The sequence below is a fragment of the Vicugna pacos genome, chromosome 35 (genome assembly GCF_048564905.1).
Source record: "Vicugna pacos chromosome 35, VicPac4, whole genome shotgun sequence".
NCBI lineage: Eukaryota > Metazoa > Chordata > Mammalia > Artiodactyla > Camelidae > Vicugna > Vicugna pacos.
In genome coordinates, this window is record NC_133021.1 from 35,175,977 (window position 1) to 35,198,195 (window position 22,219).

Genomic DNA, 22,219 nt, shown 5'->3' on the forward strand with positions numbered 1-22,219 from the left:
TTTCTTTCTCCTTCACTTTTAAAGGGTAATTTCCCCAGATACAAATTCTAGATCAACAGTCTTTCAAGACTTAACATTTTTGAAGCCATACTGAGATCAGAATTTCGGAGGATTTTAGAAAGGGGTGAGTGTATTTTACACATGGATGGAGCAGAAATAATTTACTGGAAGAGGGCTGATTGCGTTCTTCAGATGAATGCACATTTTTGACACCCTGCCACTGCGAGGCGGAATCTACATCACACTCCTTGAGTCTGACGGGGCTTGCAGCTGCTTCAGTCTTCGCAGAACCACAGAAGTGCCTCCCACGCCTGACTGCCACAAGGCCATTGTGCTGTGAGGAGACCCAGTCCACACGGACAGTCAACTTCTGCGCTGAGTCAAACTTTCATGTAAACCCAGCTCAGGGGCCAACACGCTCGTGAAGATACCTACGGATAATTTCAGAACTCAGTGACTGCGTTGCTCCCTGCTGTCCAGCCTTCCCAGATACTGTGGAAGACAAAACAGTCATCTTCCATGCGCCCTTTCCCAACTCCAGACCACAGGTTCTATGAACACGGTAAAATAACTGGTTTGCACACACACTGAAAAGCAAAACTAAGTGTCACTCTCTTCTTGCCTGCTTGGCTCCTGACGAGAGGTCTGCAGATACAGTGGACTTTGTCCTTGGTGTTCTGCAGGTTGAGTGTCACGCACCCACGTGCTGATTTTCTGGCACTTATCCACTTGGTATCCCCTCAGCTTTCTTGACTTGTGGTTTATGTCATTAATTTTGGAAAATTCTCCACAATTACTATTTCAAATCTCTTCCCTGCTCCCCCCACTCTTCTCCTGGTATTCCCGTATGTGAATGTTATACCCTCTGCGATTGTCCTAACACCCCAGATGTGCTGCTTCGTTTTTCCCAGTGTTTTCTCTCTGCATCCCAGTGTGGGAAGTTCCTCCTGACTCATCTTGAAGGTATCTTGCGGGATTCGCTCCTCAGCCACACCCAGCCTGCTGAAAGGCTCGTTCGAGGTGCTCTTCATTCCTGTCCCAGTGGTTTTGATTCCTGGCATTTTTGATTTTCACGGTTTCCACACCTCTGCTCACACTACCCAACGGCTCTGCATGCCGTCCACTAGGGCCCTCAGCATGTTAATCACAGTTGCTTTAAAACCCTGGTGTGATAACACTAGCATCTCTGCCGAGTCCAAGTCTACCGCTGTTTGACAGAGTCCTCTCAACGTGGTGGTCAGGTGCAGGGCGGGAAGCCTTCTGGAGACCTGGCATTAGGTCTGTCATCCAGTGGCCTTCACAAGCACACCTGTTCTTCTTCTCCCTTACGTGAGACAGGAAGGCTAGAGGCCTGGGCTGAGTCCTCCTTCTTCCCCAAGTCAGACACGGCTCTGGTGAGGCCTCTCCCTTGGCGAAGAGCTGTTTGTGCTGGGGACGGCTCTGGACTCACGGCCAAAGGTGAGGGAACCTTCCTCTGATCTTCACGATGGGAACCTGGAGCTCCTGGAAGCAAGACGGTGAAGGGCGGTGGCCCCTGGAGTCTGTAACTCAAGCAAGCCCACACCAGCCTCCACAATTAAGCTCATCACCATTAAGGGCCCGGCGAGTTCACGCCCCAGCAGCAGCCGCTCCTCTGAGCTGTGACACTGGATCGCCTGTCTGCCTCTCCAGTTTTAGGAGTGGTCTGCCTTCTGACCTCACCCTCTAACAGACCTAAGTAAAGCCACGGAGCTGTTTGTTCACCTTCTCTCCTGCCACGAGGGAAGGAGAGACAATTTCCAGGAGCTTCATGTGTCAGAGCAGAAACCAGAGTCTCCAGCACAGTCACCTTGGAAAACTGCAGGGAGGTTTCTTAAACAGTCAAGAATACTCTAAGACATGGTCCAGCCGTTCTACTCTGAAAAGGAAAGTCTACATAAATCTGAAGACTTACCACAAATGTTCATACCAGCTTTATTTGCAACAGCCAGAAACCATAAACAATCTAAATCTCCTCTCACAGGCAAACAGAGAAACGTGATACATCCATACGTGAACTGCTACTCGGCAATAAAAAGGAATTACTAACACACGCAACGCAAACTAACCTCAGAACGGTTTTTTCCGAATGAAAGACAGAAGTAAGTATGCACCACAAAACTGAACTTATATAAAGTTCTAGAAAATGCAAACTAATGCTTAGTGACAGGAGCAGACCAGCGGCTGCAGAGAAGCAGGCATGTTGGGAACTTTCCTGGGCGAGAACCACAGTCTTGATTGTGGTGATGATGTCATCAAAGAATACGTCAAAACTCATCAGATTTTACACTGCAGATACGCTCAGTGTATTTCACACGTTCAGTCAATTATATTACAATAAAGTTGTTTCTAAAAAAAGAAAAATCAGATTCACGTAACACTGGAGAGGGATTGGTTATAGAACATATACAGTTACTTTTGTCACTGAGAAAAAAATAGTTTACTTATATTATTTATTGAGAATCAACTCAGGACAGAAGCCATCAATAATGCATACGCATTGAAGAAAATGATTATACTTTTAGCAAAATATACCAGAACCCACCCACTTAGCCAAACGAATGCTGTTTTCCCCAAAACACAGACTGTGAGAATAAAAATCCTTATTCTGATGCGTGGTCTTTGCTCAACACAATTTCTGGATTGTCTCCTGGATTTGAAATAATCTTCATTCCCTGTGTAAAAGCAGCACAAGAAAATCTTTTATTGTTTTTACGATCACACCTGGTAAATGAAATCCTTATTACACTTCCCACGTTAAAGCTAGGATCTCCAAAAATGTATTTGAAAACAACCCAATTTTGACACAGTTTCACACACTGCCTTCTGACAATTTCCTTGGTGGCTATTTTTTTTCAGGAACATTATTTTGGAACAAAATTGGCTTTGTGTTTCCTTTCATGCAATATACACACAGACTGAAAACCAGGCTTTCTAGGATAAAACTACATGTTTCTAAGTGGAAAATGACAAGTATCTTCAGTGAATAAAATGCGATGATTCAAAGATAAGCTTGAAACTAGTGTAGTCAAAAATATTACAATGCCCCCATTTTACCAGCATCACTTGATCTGTCTTTGGAATAGCACACAATTTTCCGTAAAACTTTTTATTACCGTTGTAGTTAGATTAGGCACAGTACAGGAGTATTTGTAGAGATACTTACGTTATGAAGTGTGAAAACTGGCACACAGACTCGTGTGCCCACCATCCACATCAGGAACTGGACACTGCCCGTTCTGGGCTCCTCCTGACCCGGCCCTCAGCCTCCCACCCACCCCCGTCCTGGCCCGGAGAGGACCCTGCGGAATGGTGGCTTCTCATCCCATGCCGTAAGTACGTGGCCATAATCACACGTGTATGGCTGGGCTGGCTCTTGCCTCACGAGGTTTCACACTGTGCTGGTGTTTTCACCCAACACCAGATTCCTAAGATGAATGGCTGCACAGGCCGCAACCGGGTCGTCCAGTGTCTGCTACGTGACACTTCACTGTGCAGATGTACCATGAGTTGCTTGCCAGGCCCTGTCGACCTGTGTTGGGTCGGTCCCACTTGGGTGCTACGACCCTGCATGTGTTCCCTGGTGTGCACGTGCAAGAGGTTCTCCAGGACTGCGGTTCTCACACTGGGCAGGAGCTTAAACAAAGCTCGTGTAAAATGCAGATTCTACGCTGGGGCTGGACCCAGGAATCGTCATTTTAACAGACATGCAAGGCATTAAACACATTCCGCTTTAACAAACCGGGCTCCTGCTGTACGCTAGTGGCTGCTGGAGCAGGGAGGCACGCACGTGCCAGACTTCAAACACAGTGTTTTCCAACTTGTTGTAACATTTTACATCCAAACCAATAGTTATAAAGTCTCCTCTTCTGTGACATACCTGCTCATGTCTGCTGCCCAATTCCCAGTTCTCCCAGACACGTGGAATTCTGTGCACTGTCCTGCACGCCAATCCTCTGTGGCTTTTACGTCTGGTTGTTCCACCTTACAAGGGGCCCTTTAACACACAGACCCTTTCATTTCCGTGTGGTTGGACGCATCAATCTTTTCTAGTATGGTTAATGCATTTTGGGGTAGTTGTTTAATAAACACAAAGTCATAACAAAGTTTTTAATGTTAACGTTTTTCCTTCAACATAAAACGCTGGAGTTCATTTTGTTTCGGTGTGAGGTAGGGATCCAAACTCATTATCTTCTTCCACGTGACTAACTTACCACTAGAACCATTCATTCAATAGGCCACTTTCTCCCCTCTGATCTGTGAATACGAGCTGAAATAGTTCAGGTTTTGCACATGCACAGGCCAATCCTGACCCCTCTCTTCTCCTGGTCAATTTCCCGCCCTGTGGGGGCCCCACACACACTGGCTGCAGCCCTGCCGGGCTGGGGGGAACCACTCATTTCTCCTCCTCTCCCTCCTTTTTTCTCTTCTTGGGCAACGTGTTAATCCCGGCCTTTGCTCTAATAAATTTAGGAACCAGACCGTCCAATTCCTCAAAAACCCCTGGGGTGATCTAGACTGGAGTCTCCCTGAGTCTCCTTCGTCCATGGGCAGAACAGACATTTTCACAACACTGACTCTTCCTACGAATGAGCAAGACAGTCTCTCGTTCTACTTGTCTTCTCTTTCAGTCTGTTGACGTTTTAAATATCCCCACGGATGATCTCATCATGTTTCCCCACCAGGTCCCTCATGGGTTTTTGTTGAGAGTATACAGTGGAAACTTTTCAGATACAAGGTGATATACTTCAGTGGTTCTGAAATTTTAAAAACTATAAAACAAAATGCAGTAAAAAGTCACTTCTACCTAATTCTTAATTACCACATTTCCCAGCTTCCGACAGAAACCATTTTTAATCTTTTTTTATCTTTCCCACGTGTTTTTTTTTCTTTGTGGTTACCCTTTAAATTTCACTATAAATATTTACTAACACAAAGTTAATCAATATTTCCAGCCCGAAGACAAACAAAAACAGGCATTTTAAACTACCAGCTCCAAACAGACAATTTGGCACAGGTGTCTGCTGGCGTGTCGGCTGATTTTGAAACCATTCCTCTGCGGCTTTTCCTTCTCACAGGATCTCCTTAAGAAGCTCCCTTGGGGAAGAAGCACCGGTGAAAACTGCTTCTGTTTATCCCCAAGTCATCTCTGTTCCACACTCACTCTGGAAGGAAGCCTGGCCAAGCACAGAATTCCAGTTATTTCCCCTGCTCACTTCGAAGCACTTGGCGTTATTTTCACTCCAAAGGACCAATGGAGAGAGGCGGACCTTCTCAGTCCTAGCGCCAACGTTTTCCAGGCAGGATCTGCCAGCCCCGTTTGGGTCAGACTGCCTGGGTGGGAGGACGTGCTGCTGGAGTGGCCCTGCCAGGGCCCAGCGGTCCAGGGAGGACATAACTTCGACCTGGGTTACAAATCACAGTCTCTGAACTTGACTGAAACTTTCCAACACTTCCTGTTACCATGTAGGGAGGGGGTCCTGCTCACACACTTCAGGCTGCGCTTGAAGCATCCTTCAGGTGACCAGGAACCCATGTGCATGCATGCACTGACGGAGCCCATGAAGCGTCCTGACTGGGACTGCCCGCCCACACTCTCCTGGTCCCACCGCCCCAGCACGGCCCTGCAGATCCCACGGAACCAGTGCCCTGTGCATTCTGCGCACGTGGAGCAAACCTGCTCTTCCCAAGGCCTATTCAACCCCAACTCCCGCGCTCGGTGACACTTCCCGAGGCAGCCTCCCTCCCTCTCATCCCTTCACCTCCTGACACTGCTGGCAACCTTCAGGCTCCAGTTCGAACCTCACCTCTTTAGAGACGCCTCCTGGGCCGCACTGTGAGCACAGCCCCTGCCCCCATCCCGCCTACAGCTCTCAGGGCCAAGGCTGCTTAACCTACCTTTGTTTTGGCCAAAAACTGCTAAAAATGTTTTAATAAGCTTAACTTTAAATCCACAGTACTTGCGCGACTTCATCTTCAGCTCCCTCCCACAACACGGATGGCACACCACAGGCTGCACGTGGACCTGCTGATCCTTGGAGTGCCTTCCTTGACTTCTAATTCATTAAGTAAAACAGAAAATCTACGGATAGTAAGGGAGACACATCTCAGTGGCATTTTGATAAAATCAAAGCAAACAAGTCTTGCCTTCTTGATTCTTCACACTAACATGTTAACTTCCAAATGTAACTAGGAACATAATTATGAAATTTAGACAATAGTCACATTTCTGAAGCGTAAGGTGAGGAAGTAATTGTAGGGAGCTCCGACCCTTTGGGGACTGAACGCACCCAAGGCCCACGCACCACGGGCAGCGAGCCATGCTAGTCCAAGCAGGGCCGGTGGTGCATGGGGGCCGGTGGGCAGGGCTCTGGCACCTGCAGAGTCCCCACGACGAGCGCACACCCCACCCGCACGGGTGAGAGCGGGCGGCGAGCAGGCCACGGCAGCCCCACTCGCACCTCCCACAGAAAGCCGGCTGACTGTAACTGTGATGGTTCTCAACCTTCAAACAGGCTTGATTACAGGAAGCACAGGACAAGCATCTCATGAAATTGAGGAACTGGGACAAGTGTCTGTGTCCTGTCCCACTGTTAACTCCCTTCAGAAATTTTTGGGCTGGTGATGCAGCAACAGAGAAGCGGAGCACAGACCGTTTAATTTCAGCACAGCTGACCCTCTAAGTCCAACATTAAGCTTTTTCAAGCAGCAACACTGCAACTCACCTGTTCTGCTGCTACATGGCAATGATGCCCGGGGGCCGCCGACAGAGTTTTACCAAAGCAAAACGTTAAAAAAAAAAAAAAAGAAAGCAAAATAATAAAGAAGAGACTCCTAGTAACACAACACTTACAGAGTAATATACGCAACATGGATTTTTAATGAATTTCATATTGCAACTGAAGACACTGAACACTTAAAAACAATTACATCGATACAATAAAAACACCTGCTTCTACATGACACAAATGCATACGTTCTCCCCAAAGAAACCTGGTTTTCACAGATTTAAGCAACAGAAGATTTACATAGGATTCTTCAGATTCCAAAATATGTACAGGATTTTGATTCTACAGAAACGAATGTGCAGTGGCTGAGAAAGGGTGTTGCCTCGTCCAACAACATACCTCTCGTGAAATTCTCTATCAACATACGCTTTTCAGTAACCACACGTTTCCTTCTCTCATTAGAAGAAATTCTGGACACGTCGGCATCATGGACAAAGCCACTCCCATTTCCAAACAGCATTTCAGACGAGATCAACATGGCTGCTCACCGCACATGCGCACACACACGCTTGGGCACACGCACACACGCACATCCCTACCCCCGTCTCCCTCGCAGCTCCTGGAAACACCCCTGTGGCCGCCGCAGCCGCAGGCCCCCTCCCCAGAAGGCCCAGGCTCCAGGGACGGAGGAGGTCGGCCCGCAGAGCGTGCTCATCTGGCACAGAACTCAACGCCAGCACAGATGTACGTTTCGAAACTTCCAATTTTTTAATTCTGGCGGAGACCTGGTTCTCAAATCTGGCTGAGCTACTTGTAGACCATTTCCAACGTTCGTAACAATGATTCTAAGACACTCAGACGTTCGGACCGAAGCAGGAAAGGAGCCCGAGCACGGGGGCAGCAGGGGAGGCACCTGGCGCCGAGCCCAGAGAGCAGGGCCGAGCCGCCTCATCCTCAGACGCCGGCCGGGGACACCAGACTCACCAACGACAAGTCCTTGAGCTTTCAAAGTAAAGCTGCTCAAAAACACCTGCTGTGGGTTGCTTACTTTGGTTCTTGCTGGCTCCTCCTTCCCTTCCAGGCTGTGGAAACCAGCTCGGAATCAGCCCACTCACTCAGGGCCGAGGGTCCTGAGCCCAGCGGCGCAGGGCCTGAGCTGGCGGAGCCTCGGGTGAGGCACATCCACACGGAAGCCACCGCCCTCAACCTCAGCTCCGCAGGCTCCAGCCCACGTCTCCATGCACACGGAGCATGATCCCCCCGTCCTCCCGGCTGGCCTCCAAGGGTCAGCACACGAGACGGGACACGACTCAGACAGTGGTCCCGGGTGTCCTCAGAAGGCGAGGGTGGTGGGCTCACGACAGCGGGGGCACCGAGGGCGTTTGGGTACCAGCCCCGCTGAGGGGGAGCCCTCACCGCCAGTGACGTGGGCCACGACCGACTCCCCCGCCTCCTGAGTGAAACGCCACATCAGGAGGGCGCTAACCAGGCAACAGTGAAACCCGAGGCCCCCAAAGACTTGTTTCGAGGTAGTGCTCAGATATTTGCATTGTTGGCTCTCAAATACCACCAGGGAAGTGAACCCACTTGAAACGTGCAAACCCAACGTGTAGAAAATAAATAAGGTTTGTTTTCAGGTAGCAGGGCTTTCCAGAAAGGTCAAGTCACATTCAATGGATAAATCTGAAACTTCTAAAAATCGTTTATAACCATGGCTATAAACTAAAGTGCTTTAAATTTCGCTTAAAATCTGAAATCAGTGATTAGAATCATTATATTTTAGATTTGCTAGCATGAGACCTCAGCACATTGAAATGATTTTCTATAAAAAGAGCAGAAACTTCTCCTTTCAAAAGAAACCATCCTAATGTTGTGAACTCAATATTCTATGCTTTTTCTCAAACTTCTCACATCCAGGTTGACTTCCCAGAACTGTAACAGAACAGAGCAGAGGCCGCGCAGACAGCACGCAGTGAGACTCCCCTAGACGCCGCTCCCGCCACCCATCAGCCACCTTCCTGGTACGCAGCAGGCGTAGACCACTGTTCCAGAGACGCAGAGACGCCCTATGCCTCCTGGGGAGTGCACGGTTCCCACTCATGCGAACGCAATGCCCTCCTGTCACCCGACACACCAGTAACTCACAACACGCGGCAGCGGGAGGGGCTCCGTTCTACCGACCAGCGATGCCCACACACACAGACGACAATGGGGGACAGGAGCACAGCACCCTGTGCGTTTCATGCAGGCTGCGCACTGGGGAGGGCGTGCACGTCGCCGTCCGGTCCGGCTCCCCAGGACGATGAGGGCCGGCAGTCATGGTCCTCGCCACCAAGGAAGCCGCGCGAGGCGGCGCCCTCACTTGTCCTGCAGCAGCGCGGGGATGTTGATGTTCCAGCCGATGGCTTGCCGGTCAAAGCCGCAGGTGAACAGATTGCACACGGGGTGGTCCTCGCTCCAGGCCGAGCCGCACACCATCCTCCTGTGGCCCTGTCACCAAGTACACGGCAGTCAGTGCAGGACGCCCCAGGCTCGACCAAACCAACCATGGCTCCACGCACACGACCCAGTGGAAACGGAAAACAGGAAAGCTGACAGGATTAGTCAAAGTGAGACAAGCGCCCTGAGTGACTGGCTCAGCGAGGAGCTGCTGCTGGAGAAGGGGGCAGAACTGACGGATTCCAGCACCCAGGGGTCTCCTCTAAGGAAATGGATCAGGTTACTGTCGACAGAAACACACAGACGGTCACTCTGAAATGTTCTAATGAGGAAGTGAGGCCAGATATCTAGAGGCAAGCTGAATGGAAGCCACTCAAAGACCTCAATTACCACTTCAACACATAATCAGCGCAGGTAATAAAGGAGCTAGAAAAACACCTTTGCTGCCAAATAAAACAAGGATGAGGTAAAGGGCCTTCAAGCAGATTGCTGCACCTTCAGGAACCTCAGGTAAGTATCAGAACGTTGGAAAAAATACTGCAACTATTTGCAAAGCTTATAGTGCATCCACTACCGTGTTCCCAGGTACCAGAAGTAGGACTCAGAAAAGCAGACAGAAATTTACCAAGTAAAAGAAACTCTAGAAAGAACCGCACAAAAGGTCCCTCTGCGAACGTTCACACGCGGGTAGCGCCGTCTCCACAGCGAGGAACCACAGACGCAGAGACCAAGCACTGGCCAGGGTGACGCCCACGACCAGGCGCAAGGACAAAGAACCCCCATTAAGGGCCTGGAAAGAACAAGGCGTTAACTGCCCGCCACAGCAGTTAAACCAAGGCCCTACCAGCACAACCCGGGGTCAGGGGCCTCGCAGCGGGCAGGGAGGAGCAGACGCAGCCGGGAGCCACACCAGCTCGCTGCGCGCGCCTCACGGGCTCTGCACTGACGCACGCTGACCCGCCACCTCGCAAGCACCCAGCACGGGCCGGCCTTGCACAAAGCGCACTCCCCCGAGCAAGCCCCTCGGCGCTCCACACCCAGCCCGCCTGGCTGCTGAGCTCAAGCTGGTGCCGCTTTTCCTCCAGGCCCGCCACCTGAAGGGCACCAGGACAAGGTGAGCCAGGGAATTCAGCTGTGCTTCTGCGACACTGAAAACCACGTTTATCTCGGACAGGGCTGCCAGTTCAGAATGAAGTGTTGTTATTCTTAAAAATAAGCCTATTTCACCTACTTCAGAGGAGGTTACTCCGAACACAAGAGGACCCTACAGCTCCTACAAAGCTGTGTGTCCACCGGCAGTTAAAACCGAAATCGTCTCTGTGGAGTTAGTACCACCAAGAACTAAGAACTTCCTCTTTTCTTGAGGAAGACTCTTCCCAAAGCCATGGGGTGACCCAGGCTCAGCCTCCAGGCCGCACGGCCGTGCATGTGATGCACTCAGGCCCCCCGAGAGGGACGGGGGCCCGGGCTGGGGTGCGGTGGCGGGACCACGCCAGCGACGCCAACAGTGCCCAGAGCTGCAAAGTCGCCTGCAGAAGCGCTCACGCTCTGTGCATCATGAGTGAGCCCCCTGCACAAGCAGCCGTCCGTCATGGCCTTAGGAAGGTTGGCCCACGAAGGGCCACAGGAGGGCTGGCACGGCGCTGGGAAGGACGGGCCTCCTGGAGGCTGGAGCCCCCCAGAGAAGGGGTAAGGCTGCGATGGCTGCCAGCCTCCCAACCCACCTCCAAAACCACCCGCAGCTGGGCGACTGCTGCGAGGCAGGACGGGCCCAAATGAGGCGGAGCGGTACACAAAGGCAAGAGGCAGAGGAGGCCGGGGCGTACCCATGCCAACCTCAGGGTCAGGCACGGCCCCTCAGAAACGAGGGCCTGGCTGAGCCGCACAGCTACCGCTGGGAATGCAGGGCAGGCACGGCCACGTGTGGGCTCACAGCAGAGCGGGGAGGCGCCGCTGCAGCCACCACAGCTCCCCCGCGGCCCACAGGCGCCAAGCCTGGCCTTGCTCTTGGAATCACCCGGGGCCCCAGTCCACCACCGTCAGCCCCAGTCTGACCAGCCCCTGCACTGTACCACCTGCGCAGAACCAGAAGTGACCCCTGACCCACGGGAAAGCGCACCTGAGTGGAGGAGCAGCTGCCGTGGAAAGGTGCCTCCTTCCCAAAGAGCTTCCACGCCCCCCGAGCCGTGCCGGCTGCCCCATCACACACCAGCCAGGGAGCGAGCCAAGCCGGCCAGCACTCAGTTCCAGGATGTGGCCGTGAGACTGTGGACAGAGAGCCTGGCTCGTATCAGGTGAGACCTGAGAACTGACACTCAGCTCAGCCATCGGTGAAAGCCAACTTTCAACTCTAGGACATCTGGGTACAGGTCAAGTCCTTCCAGTGAAAACCCAGCAACCAAAGACTTAGCAAGAAAAATAACATTGTACAGTCTGTGTTTTCACACTGATTACACGTTGACGTGACGTTATTTCAGGCATTTCTGGTTAAACTGATCATATTGTGAGTGTTATTTAAAATCCTCCTTTGGGGAAGGGCTGTGGGGCCCTGAACTCACACCGAGCTGGCAGGGTGTTCCTACCCGTCAGAGACGACTGGGCCCACATCCCAGGCTCTTCCTGTGGCTCCCGTGACGAGACGGGGCACCCAACGTACCTGCCGACTGCTGCGGGGGAGCCGCGCCAGCCGCACGCCCGACATGTCAAACAGCCTGACTTGGCGGTTGTCGTGGGGGAGGGCAATGATTTTCTGGCCGACGCACACGTTGATCCTGCAAAGACAAAAGCCGGTTGTGTACAAACGGTGACAGCACAACTTCCTGAGCTTATAGATCGCAATGCAGTAAGATACTTCGTAGCATCCACACTTCAAGGCAAAGCACAGCAGCAAACCACAGGTGCCGCCAGAAAACAGACCGAGTCACCTCCGTTGCTTACATGGTAACACCTGGCCACAGACGGCTCGTTCTGATTCTCAGAAAGCTCAATACACCAACCTGAATTCATTCCTACGTTCCAGTGTTTACAGAATACTGAATTTGCAGTAGAGGATCAATAAAAAATATTTTCCCAGGAGTCGTCTGAACCGCTCTTCCCAAGGCTCCGTCAGGTAACGCTGACTTACAGGAAGCAGACGCCCGCTACACCCACCCTCTTAGGCACCCCCGGGGTCCCGTGAGGAGCCGCAGCCTCACCTGTTGATGGCAGAGTCTGTGCGAATGGTCGCGATGGGGGACCGCATGTTCTTTAAATCCCAGACCTTCACAGTGCGGTCATCGCTGCCAGAAACGACGTTGTCACCCACAGTGAACACGGCAGAGGTCACGGTACTGTGGGTAAAGGGCATAAATAAGGTCCCGTCCACACCGCGTAACCAACACCCTTGTGCTGCCACAGACCCCAGCAGGTGGAGGGAGGCCAGAGCCACCAGAGCCAGGGAGCTGTCGTCTGGCTTCTGCTCTGCTCACGGCTCCGCCAGCCTAGCCTGCTCCCTGAGCTTTCCTGCTCCACTCCACCTTCTCCAGCAAAGAGGAGCAAAGAGCAGCCACCACCGAGATGGACCAGGCTACAGAGAACCTGCCACAATCTCCATGTGTTCGTGCCTAACAGCAGACAGTTAAAAAAAAACCTACCCCAACTGCAACTTTCAATCAATTTAATCAAAACACTGGAAAAAATTTCACTCCAACAAGAACAATTTTTAAAAAGGGTTTCAACAAACTTGTCTCCAAGGAAGGTTTACAGGTGGCCAAAAGGCCCACAAAAAATGCTCACCACCACTAATCATCAGGGAAATGAATGAGACCAGCTCATGAGTCAGAACAGCCGTCTGCAAAGCGACAAGAGACAGTGAGTGCTGGCCAGCCTGTGAAGAGACGAGCCTCCTGCACTGCCGGTGGGAATGCAAACTGCTGCAGCCACCACGGAAAGCAGTGCAGACTTTCCTCAGAACTTAAAGATGGACTGACCATGTGACCCAACAGCCCCACTCCTGGGTCTGCACCTAAAGAAAACAAAAACACTAACTCAAAAAGACACCCGCACCTATGGTCACTACAGCACTGCTCTCAACAGCAAGTGACGGGCGCAGCCTGTGTGTCCCCCAGCGGATGTGCGGATAGACGACACAGCCTGTGTGCAATGGAACGCTACTCAGCCAGGAAGAAGGCACCGCTGCCATCCATGCCGGCGTGGACGGGCCCTGAAGACACGTCGTCCAAGCCAAAGGCCATGTGTGCCACCAGGAGAAAGGGGGACAAGAGGGTGAGCCCGAGGACAACAGAAGATGCGGTATGGGTGCTCCTTTCCGCCAAGGTCACAGGCGGGCTCCAGGGAAGACGTCTCTGTGGACTGGCCTCAGGAGGTCTGGCCCAGGTAAATCTCCATTACCATTCTGCTGAGTTAATGAAAAAGTCTCCACAAAAGACCATCGAGCCCTATGCTAATGAAGTGCTGAAAGACGTTAGGTTTTCAATAAATCACGTCCTGACAGGCATTGTGGGGCATCAAAGGCAGAAGCTGGCGCAGAGCCGCCGTTCCAGGGCCTCCGATGCAGTCCTCAGGGGGCGGGTACACCACTGCCGCTCCTGGAGCAGCTCAGCCGCTGCCAAACCATGGCGCCTCATTTGTCTTGTCGCTGGGAGCAGCCGAGTGTGCGCCCCGGCTGCCGGCGCGCCCGCCCCGCCGCACACCACTGCCCGGCCTGGAACATTCCACTCCCTCTGTGGCCCATCAGCGGAGGCCCCAGCTAACGCTCCTCATCAGGACCAGCAGCTGCCGGCCCAGCCACGCGGGACACGGGGCTGTTTTGCATGACAATCTGCCAAAATTTCACGGCTAAGGAAACAACCAGATGATGTGGAGGCGGCCGCCCAGGAAACGCCGAGGCGGTGGGCTTCTCTGGCACCGCGTCGGGCCCTGGCTGCAGGGCTCCCAACGAGCCACAGTAACACTCACCCCAGAAGAACAGACCAGACGAGCAAGACTCCAGGAGCAGGGCCCAGGCCTTAGCATCACCACCAGAAAACCAGCTCCAAAGAACCGTTCACCCTTTTGTTTAGGCTTCTTGTTTTGTTTTTGAGCAAAAGAGAACGGCAGAGCTGTGTGTAGGCCGTTCTCCTTCAAAGCCACAGCAGCAGGAAGAGCCGCAGGCTGAGTTTCAGGACGGCATGAAGGGGACTTCCGCCCCACCCCTGGGGTGGCCCCCCCGAGCCCTGCAGCAGCCCCGAAGACCATTCTTCCAGTGTGTAACCCACCCACACGGAGGGGAGAGGGGCATAAGATGAACTTTTCTCATTAGATACAAGGAAATTTAAGACAAAACAGCTGTTAAGACCAGTTCAGCATAGATGTTTAGCACAAGCTGCTACACACCAGTGTTAACTCTCTTCACTGGAGTGTGAGCCTTTCTGTAGGGTAGAAAGAAGCCTTCTGCCCAGCAAACTAGTAGATCCAAAAACTGACGAGAGGCTGAAGACAAAAACAGCGGTAAGTATGAAGGCGCTACTTCATGTCACTTTCGATTTTTTTCCCCAGAAGGCTAACGCACTGGCTCAGCTTCCAGCCCTTCAACGTGAAGTGTCGTTGGCATGTCTGGCAGTGGCCTCATTCACTCCTCAATAAACGACACTGAAATACAACAGAAGTTTGTGTTTAAAAAAAAAAATCTTCGTGAACCTTCACAGGGACTCAGCCGCCTGTGAAGGGAGACCTGGGAAGGCCCAGAGCGCCTCTTGTGCCCACACCACCCGCAGGGGAAACCCGCTGGGCCCGGGGTCAGACCCCATGGCCCCTCCCGACCACCTTTCTCTGAGCTGCGTGCTCAAGGCACAGAAGTTGGCCTCACAGACACAGCCGTCTCAGGCAGACACCCTGAGAGCAGGTACTCTTCCTCCACGAGGGCCCTCAGATTTAGCAACTCATCAGCCCGGGTCTCAAGACTTCAGACACCCAAGAAACAGAAGACTCATCTCCAAATGAAACACTTCTCAACAGCCCTTAAAGGCTAGCTCCCAAACAGCAGACCCTACGGGAAAAACACTCAAAGGAAAAATCAAATCCGTATCACAGGTTCTTCTTCAACATAAAACCCAGCTGCTCCTGGAGGAGGAGGCCCTGCTCCCCGGGGGCCCCTCCCTCCTCAGGATCAGGAGAGACGTCCCATCTGCACCACTGCTCACCCAGCCAGACCTGCTGCGCCCAGACCCGCGTCCCCCGAGCACATCGGGTGTGTAGAGACACACACATGCCTGGCGCCCAGGCAACGAGCCCCTGAGAAGTGACCCGGGCTGCACAGACTGCAACACGTATGCAGACGTGCAGGCTCCCATACGTGTGAAAGGAAGCGTGGCTGACCTCTGCGAACACAGACGGGCCCGTGGCATCAGTAGCCAGCTTCCCACAGCAGTTTGCATACCTTGCCCAGATGGAGGGGTGAGGGCACAGGACGAACCCGTGGTTCCCCAGGGAGGCGGGGACGGCGACTGACAGCAGACCCGGCCTTGGGGAGTGCCGTGTCACCAGCACAGCCGCCCACCCCTGTCATCTCCTCGTCCACCTCAGGGCGTCGGCGCCTGTGCAGAAGTCACACACGGTGTGCGGTCACCCGAGGGCTGACTCTGGGTCCCGAGAGCTGCCCACGGCGTGGGAGGACCAGGCGCCAGGCCAGACATACAGGAGAGCTGCCTGGCCCAGGGAGCACAGGTGCCCCTTCCCCAGATCCAGGGCAGACGTGACTGCACAGGAAGGGAAGTAACTGCAAAATCCTGCGACAGGAAAACCCTTTCCTCAGCCTGTTACGCTCTGGTCAAGATACAATCCTCAAGCTAAGGTCCAGGTACAGGAACATGAGACTCAGTGAAGCCACAGGACTGCAGGCCCCGTGTGCAGGCAGGGGACCTGGGGAGCCTGCAGCCAAAAGAGGGAAATGTGTCAGCAGCCAGCGCAGCCTGCGGACGGAGCCCCACCGTCAGCTCAGCCCCCACCACGGCGACGGCACTCACGGGAAGCAGCACAACCTGCTACGCCCAGTCCGCGCTCCAGGCTCGGCTGCACAGCTGAGCACATGCACCTGCTGCCTCCGGTCCCGGGGCCACTTTGCACCTGCCGCTCTAGCGTCCAGGGAAACAAAACTAAAGCATGGGAACTGCAGCGGCCCATGTGGCCCTGAGATGCCCCGTCACCTGGACGAGCCACAGTCATCAGACCAGGTGGGTGACGACCCTCGGTCCCGCGTCCTCCGGACTAAGTGCAGCCCTCCGCTCCACATACTCCTGGCTTGTTCCGTCTCGTGTACTGGTCTTGTCTCCCCAAGGAGACCAAGGCTACTCAGGCACCCAGACCACGTTCACAACCTCTTCCTTCACAGGGTCCCACACACACTCCTCAGATGTGTGCACGTGACTAACTCGGAAAGCAGAGGAAACTCCTACAGCCGCTGGACTCGGGACTTTCTGCACAGGAATGGCCCCAGGGTGTCCACGCAGGGCTGGTTTTACTGCTGTGTCAGTTAAACATTAGGAGCAATGAGAGAGAAGAGATCTGGTAACAAAGAAAAAGAGAAAACACGAGGCCCCAGCACAAATGGCACAAAGCGACCATGGGGTCGCGGGAAAACAAGCGCACCCAACGCGCCCGGAGCGGAGGCGCAGAGCCCAGGGCACAGCACGCAGGCACGGACGCGCACCCAAGGCTGCGGAGGCCCGCAGAGCCCCCACGTGCCCACGGCAGCCCCGAGGACACAGGGAAGCCCCACGGTGACTAGGCCCGGGCACGGACGCGTCACCACTGTCTCCCCAGACCCGGCTCCGCCTCGGGCAGCTGCTCCCACGCTCAGCACTGAGTCCCCCGGCCGGTTCTCCAATCCCCGAGCCGGGTCCAGATGTGCCTCTGAAGAAATGCGCCAGAACCAGCCAGGCGGGTGCTGGTCTGTGCCCTGTCCGGTCCCCTTCGTGAAAGAGAGGAGGGGTCTACACTCACTGACCTCCCTGAAGTCCTTGTTTTTGTTAGTTACTATCAGCCCTTCTCCAACGAGGACTTCTGTAAAAGGGTAAGTGGAGCGCTACTAAGTCTCCTCGGACTCTACCAGCTGCGGCCAAGGGGGGGCGGGCAGAGCAGCCCCTGCCGCCGACACAGAGAACCCCGAGACCTCCCCGCGCCACGCTCGTGCCTCCTCGCCGTTTCCATGACCACAAGACAGACAAACGTTCATGCACACCAGGAGAACTCCCAGAAACACGCCCTACACCACCTCTGCTGCCGTCCAGGTCTCTATGAATCTGAGCAGACTCTCCAGGCTACCGGAGCTGAGAAAACCTGAAACGGGGCAATTTACTGGGACTTCGCACGGCCAGCCTTGGTGTCACGGCAGCCCCAGGTGCCAACCGTCCATCACCAGGAACACAAGTCTCTGCACTTTCCCGAGTGAAACTGTTCTCGATCCATCTAAATGAAGAGAAACAGAAGCAGACTCCCAGGCGGGGGGAAGAGGATGAGGCTCAAGTTCTACAGCCACTGCAATGCCCCAGGGCCCCTCCCTCCGCAGCAGTGACTTCCCCGAGGGGCACATCTGGAGCCTGCTCCAGGCCCTGGAGGAAGCCGCACAGCAGGACACTCGTTTCTCCTGTGCTTCAGACCAACAGGAGTGACCAACCTCCAGCCAGAGCAGGTGCGCCCACAGTCGGCCCCTCCCACCACAAGCTGTGTTGCTGAGCACAGAACTCAATACTTCAGTGGAACCACCACCCAGTTAAAAATGTCATGCTGTCAGAACACTTTTTCTCTTTAAAACCGTAAAGAAAACTGTCAACAGCACAACACGAAATTCAAAGCTACTCTCACCCTGGTAAGCATACGATCTAGAATTCAGTGCTTAGCACTAATTATCTCCTCTGGGAATTTAGCAATGAACACATACAAAAATGTCCTAACTTTAAAGCAACGTTATAGTCTCCAGCTTTCTTTTTTTTTTTTTTTGGTTAGATGTGGTGCCTCGCCTTCCCTAAAAGAAAGCGCTCAAGTTCCCACTTGGGAGATAAAAGTTACAATCATGGAAAGAATCAAAGCAGAAAGGAAAACACTTTGCATTCTTAGACACCCCCCGCGTTGAGCTGTATCCAGCCGGTGTCAACGCCAGAGCTCACGTGCACGTGTCAACACTGTCAGCTGGGCACAGGCTGCAGTCGTTGGCCACCCACAGGGGAAGCTTAATGACCAGTGACTGCCTCAACTGTCAGGCCCTTTTTATAGCAACTGAAACAAAACAAAACTGAAAACGGCAGGGTGAGGACTCCAGGAAGCTCTGCAGGAGGCGGCAGTGCTGGGAGGAGGGTCTGGGCCTTCTGTTCGAGGACCGTGTCATGGGGGTCTCTCAAAGGGCAGGCGCGGCTTTAACCCAAGAACAGATCTCATTGTAGTAAGAGCTGCTGGCCGAAACGTCTCTGCATCCGCAGCCCACATGGCCAGAGCCCAGCCCCACCAAGAGAGCACCACACACACTGTCCCCGCCAAGAAGTCTTGAAGGCGCTCACTTCCAGAGTTACACTGTCAGGTGGAAAACACATGCATCTATAAGGATTCAGCTCATTCTGGATAAAAAGCACTGGGTTTCAGTTCCCGCTCCTGACGCGGACAGAGATATATAAGAAATAAACTGCCAACAGATGAATTCCTGTAACATTCCCAAGTTTTCCAATTAAACATTTCTGTTATTTCCAAGAACAGTGCGCACTGTTAAGTTCTCACTCCCGCTACTAGGAAAACAGTTTGCTGAGTAAGATACGTAAAATTACGCTTTTCATGTAAACTGGTTCACCTTGGGCCACTAGCAGCAGGTCAAGTAACCCAGCCACCCACTGAGTAAATCTACTGTGTTAAACTTCCTAACAAAATGAGGAAATTTCATGACACAAAGGGAAAATAAATGTGTCACATCAAAAAAGAAAAGGGCTTATTTGTCTTTTTTAAAAATTTACAATGAAAAAATAAACCAGAGCCCCACCAAGGAGCTCTTACCTCCTCCCAGCAAAAACAATGCAGCGCAAACCTCCAGGGCACCCGTCGGGCTACGGATTCCATCTCACGGTGAAAGGCCACACCGCAAACTTACTTTTCAAGGGGCAGAACCCACGTGGAAGTCCAAGGGCAACAGAAAGAGAAAACAAAAAGGGAGGAAGAATCTTGCTCCCAGAGAAACAGGGTTACAGAACTAAGCCATCGATGCTGAAGCCACGTCCTCCCCCAAAAAACCCAACACAGAAAACTCAAATTTCCTGGATAGTCAAGAGACTCACACACATTAGAAAAGACATAAGAGTCTAGCATTTACTCAAGTCTGTACTGAGTCCCTAAAAATAGAAATACACCCTAAGAAAAGCTTTTGCAAAGTGTGTTCCACACCATGTTAACGTATTTTTAAGAAATACTGTCTCTGTTTTAGCAATTGTCCACTAAAGCATGCCACGGGGAATTTTCAGGGCAACACCAACAAGCAAAGAACAGCGTAAGCTCCTGAGAACAGCACATCTGAGTGCCACCTTCAACCTTCAGAAAAGAATCAAGTTAAAAGGATCAAGAAAACATCCCTGAAAAATGCAGTCACCTCCCAGCCCAGGAGCGAGCTCCGGAGAGGACAGGCTCTGTGCCTGAGGCTGAATGCGGGCAGGACTGAGCACAGGGCGCCAGGCATCCATCCCCAACAGCACGGGGAGGCAGGAGATTGCCAAGCACCGTGGGTGAGGGGCAGCCCCGCCTCTGCTCTCCTTCTGGAAAGAGGCCCTCGTGGGCTCATGCGTCTGGTTCTGCTGCTGGGGGCCTCTGCGGGGGTGCACACTTACGCCCATGTGCAAGGGGACTGCATTCCGTGGGCCTCCATGGTCACATGGCTCGACCCCAGACGACCACGCCCAACCCTAGGAGGCAACACTGACAAGGAAGAGCCCAGGGCGGAAACCCTGCACAAAGTCTCTCAGACACCCATGTGTTTCCAGGGGCTGACTGCTGGCCTAATGCGGGAAAGCTGCCTAGAAAGGGCCAGCGCGGCCTGCAGCCCCCGCTGCTGACCAGGCGGCATGAGCCTCTGTGCAGCCTGCGGGGCCCAGTGCGGCCATGACTGGGAATGGGGGAGCCACCCCCGCCAGGCCCCGCCAATCCCACAGCCATAAAAGAAGGCGAGGCTTCCCCCTGATACCACAGCAAACTAGTGCCAAAGAGAGAACGTCCTGAGACTCATTTCTGTGTCTACACACCAACACAACACGCTAGTTCACCCTAACACGCGTAAGAGAAGAAAGCCTGTAAACGCTGAGTAAGAGCGGTGCTTCACATGCATTCCACTCTCACCCCCAGGTCACCCGTCCTCGGGGTGACAGCGCACACCAGCCTGAACCGACGTCTTGGGGGACCCAGGGGGAAAGGCCCTGGGCTGGACACGGCGCCCTGTCCACTCTGAGCCGCTCCTGCTCCCACCAGAGACCATCCCACTGGAACATTCGGACCCGGTCACTTTCCTAAAGCAGCCACCATTTCACACAACCACCGGCCGCAAAGCTAGGCCACAAATCAAACAGGTATTTGAACATAACGCCTCCCCGCGGCAGGACGAGCGGCTGCTGCACCCAGACCTCGGGGCCCAGGGCCCAGGGCCCCCGTCTCCACCTCAGCTGCCTTCCAGCCTCCCGCTTCCTGAGCAGCCCTGCCCTGGCCTCCTGTCAAACGTGCATTAATTCTGAACATGAAACCTAGAGCTCAGCCCCGAGGTTAACCAGCAGAAGGTGAAACAGAGGGAACGGAGCTGAGCTCACGCTCCCGAGACGGAGCACCTGAAGAGATGGCTGCGGGAGGGACACAGGGACACCGGAGGGGCAGCTGCCGGGACCGGACACGCCCAGGAGGTGTGACGGGACAGGAGTCCTGCCTGCAGGCCCGATGGGGCCAGGGGGCAAAGGGAGGTCTGTGGGCTGTACACACGGCCACATCGCTCACTGGGAAGGTCAGACGGGGAGGAACAGGTTCATGGAAAGAAAAGGCTCTGTTAGGACACGGCCTTGCCCAAGGAGCCACCCAACAGCTGGCGGTGGGGGCTGCTGGGACGAGGGTCAGTGTCTGCGTGTCTCCTCTCAGAAGGAGCAGCCCCCAAGCTCGTGTACCACCAGCACTGGACGAGAGCGACCCTGCAGGGCTGCAAGCTGCTCCGGTGTCACCTCCCTGAGTGACATCTGCCCCCAGCCCCTCCTGTCCCACCGGTTCTGGAGGGATCATCAGGTACTCCTCTCGGTCTCTGAAATTCCCTCAAATCTCCAAAACTGAGCTAAAGGTTTTGGGAAAGAACAGCCACTGGGTAAGACAGCAGAGTTGGAAATTAACGCTGAAATTTAAAGCTAGCACTGAACTTTAACATCCATCCACAAAACTGCTTCACGAACAGCTGAACAACTGACTCACTCTGTGTGGCCCTGGAAAACATTCACGGAGTGGATGGAAGGGTCCCTGAAGTCCCACAGACGGAAAGTCGTGTCACGGGAGGAGGTCACCACCAGCCGCTGGGTAGGGTGCGTGCAGCAGTGCGTCAGCTCCTGGTCGTGCCCTGCGATGAAGACGACGGGGCAGGCGGTCACAGCGAGGCCTTCAACACACGGTCCCACCACCCTGCTCCCGGAGAAGTGACCCTGAGGGTCGCAGAGGAGCCCACCTCCCCTTGGAGGTCCTGAAGGAGCAGGACACAGGTGAGGGGACCCACTCCTGACCCCGACAGTTAGAGGTCTGGCAAGTCTCCAACAGGCTGAGTGTGCAAACAAATTAATTCTTAACTCCTCATTCCAGAGCAAGCTCTGATGAGACGTCTGGAGCACTCAGTAAAGCACAATCTTTGTCGCTCACTGAGGAAGCGCACGTCTGCATGCCTGCAGTGGGCAGAACTCTAAAACGGCCCAGAGACGCTCACCCCGAGTCCATGCCCTCTGTACCTTTCCTTGTGTTTGAGCAGAGCCTGCAGTGAGACAGCATCCTGGTAATCTTGGTAATTTATGAGGCAAAATGGA

The 22,219-nt window shown here is 53.5% G+C and overlaps 1 protein-coding gene across 2 annotated transcripts in view; it reads right to left on the reverse strand.

Annotated features, from left to right (window-relative positions):
* Positions 1-6,880: 6,880 nt before the first annotated feature.
* Positions 6,881-22,219, reverse strand: part of WDR37 (WD repeat domain 37) — a 36,977-nt gene continuing 21,638 nt past the window's right edge. For both annotated transcript variants that reach the window (XM_006215942.4, XM_006215941.4), the window contains exons 10-13: positions 21,624-21,765; positions 12,380-12,514; positions 11,842-11,956; positions 6,881-9,236 (exon numbers count right to left, since the gene is read on the reverse strand). In XM_006215942.4, the coding sequence (XP_006216004.1) occupies positions 9,105-9,236; positions 11,842-11,956; positions 12,380-12,514; positions 21,624-21,765 (524 nt within the window). In that variant the 3' untranslated portion in view covers positions 6,881-9,104. The remainder of the gene's footprint in view (positions 9,237-11,841; positions 11,957-12,379; positions 12,515-21,623; positions 21,766-22,219) is intronic.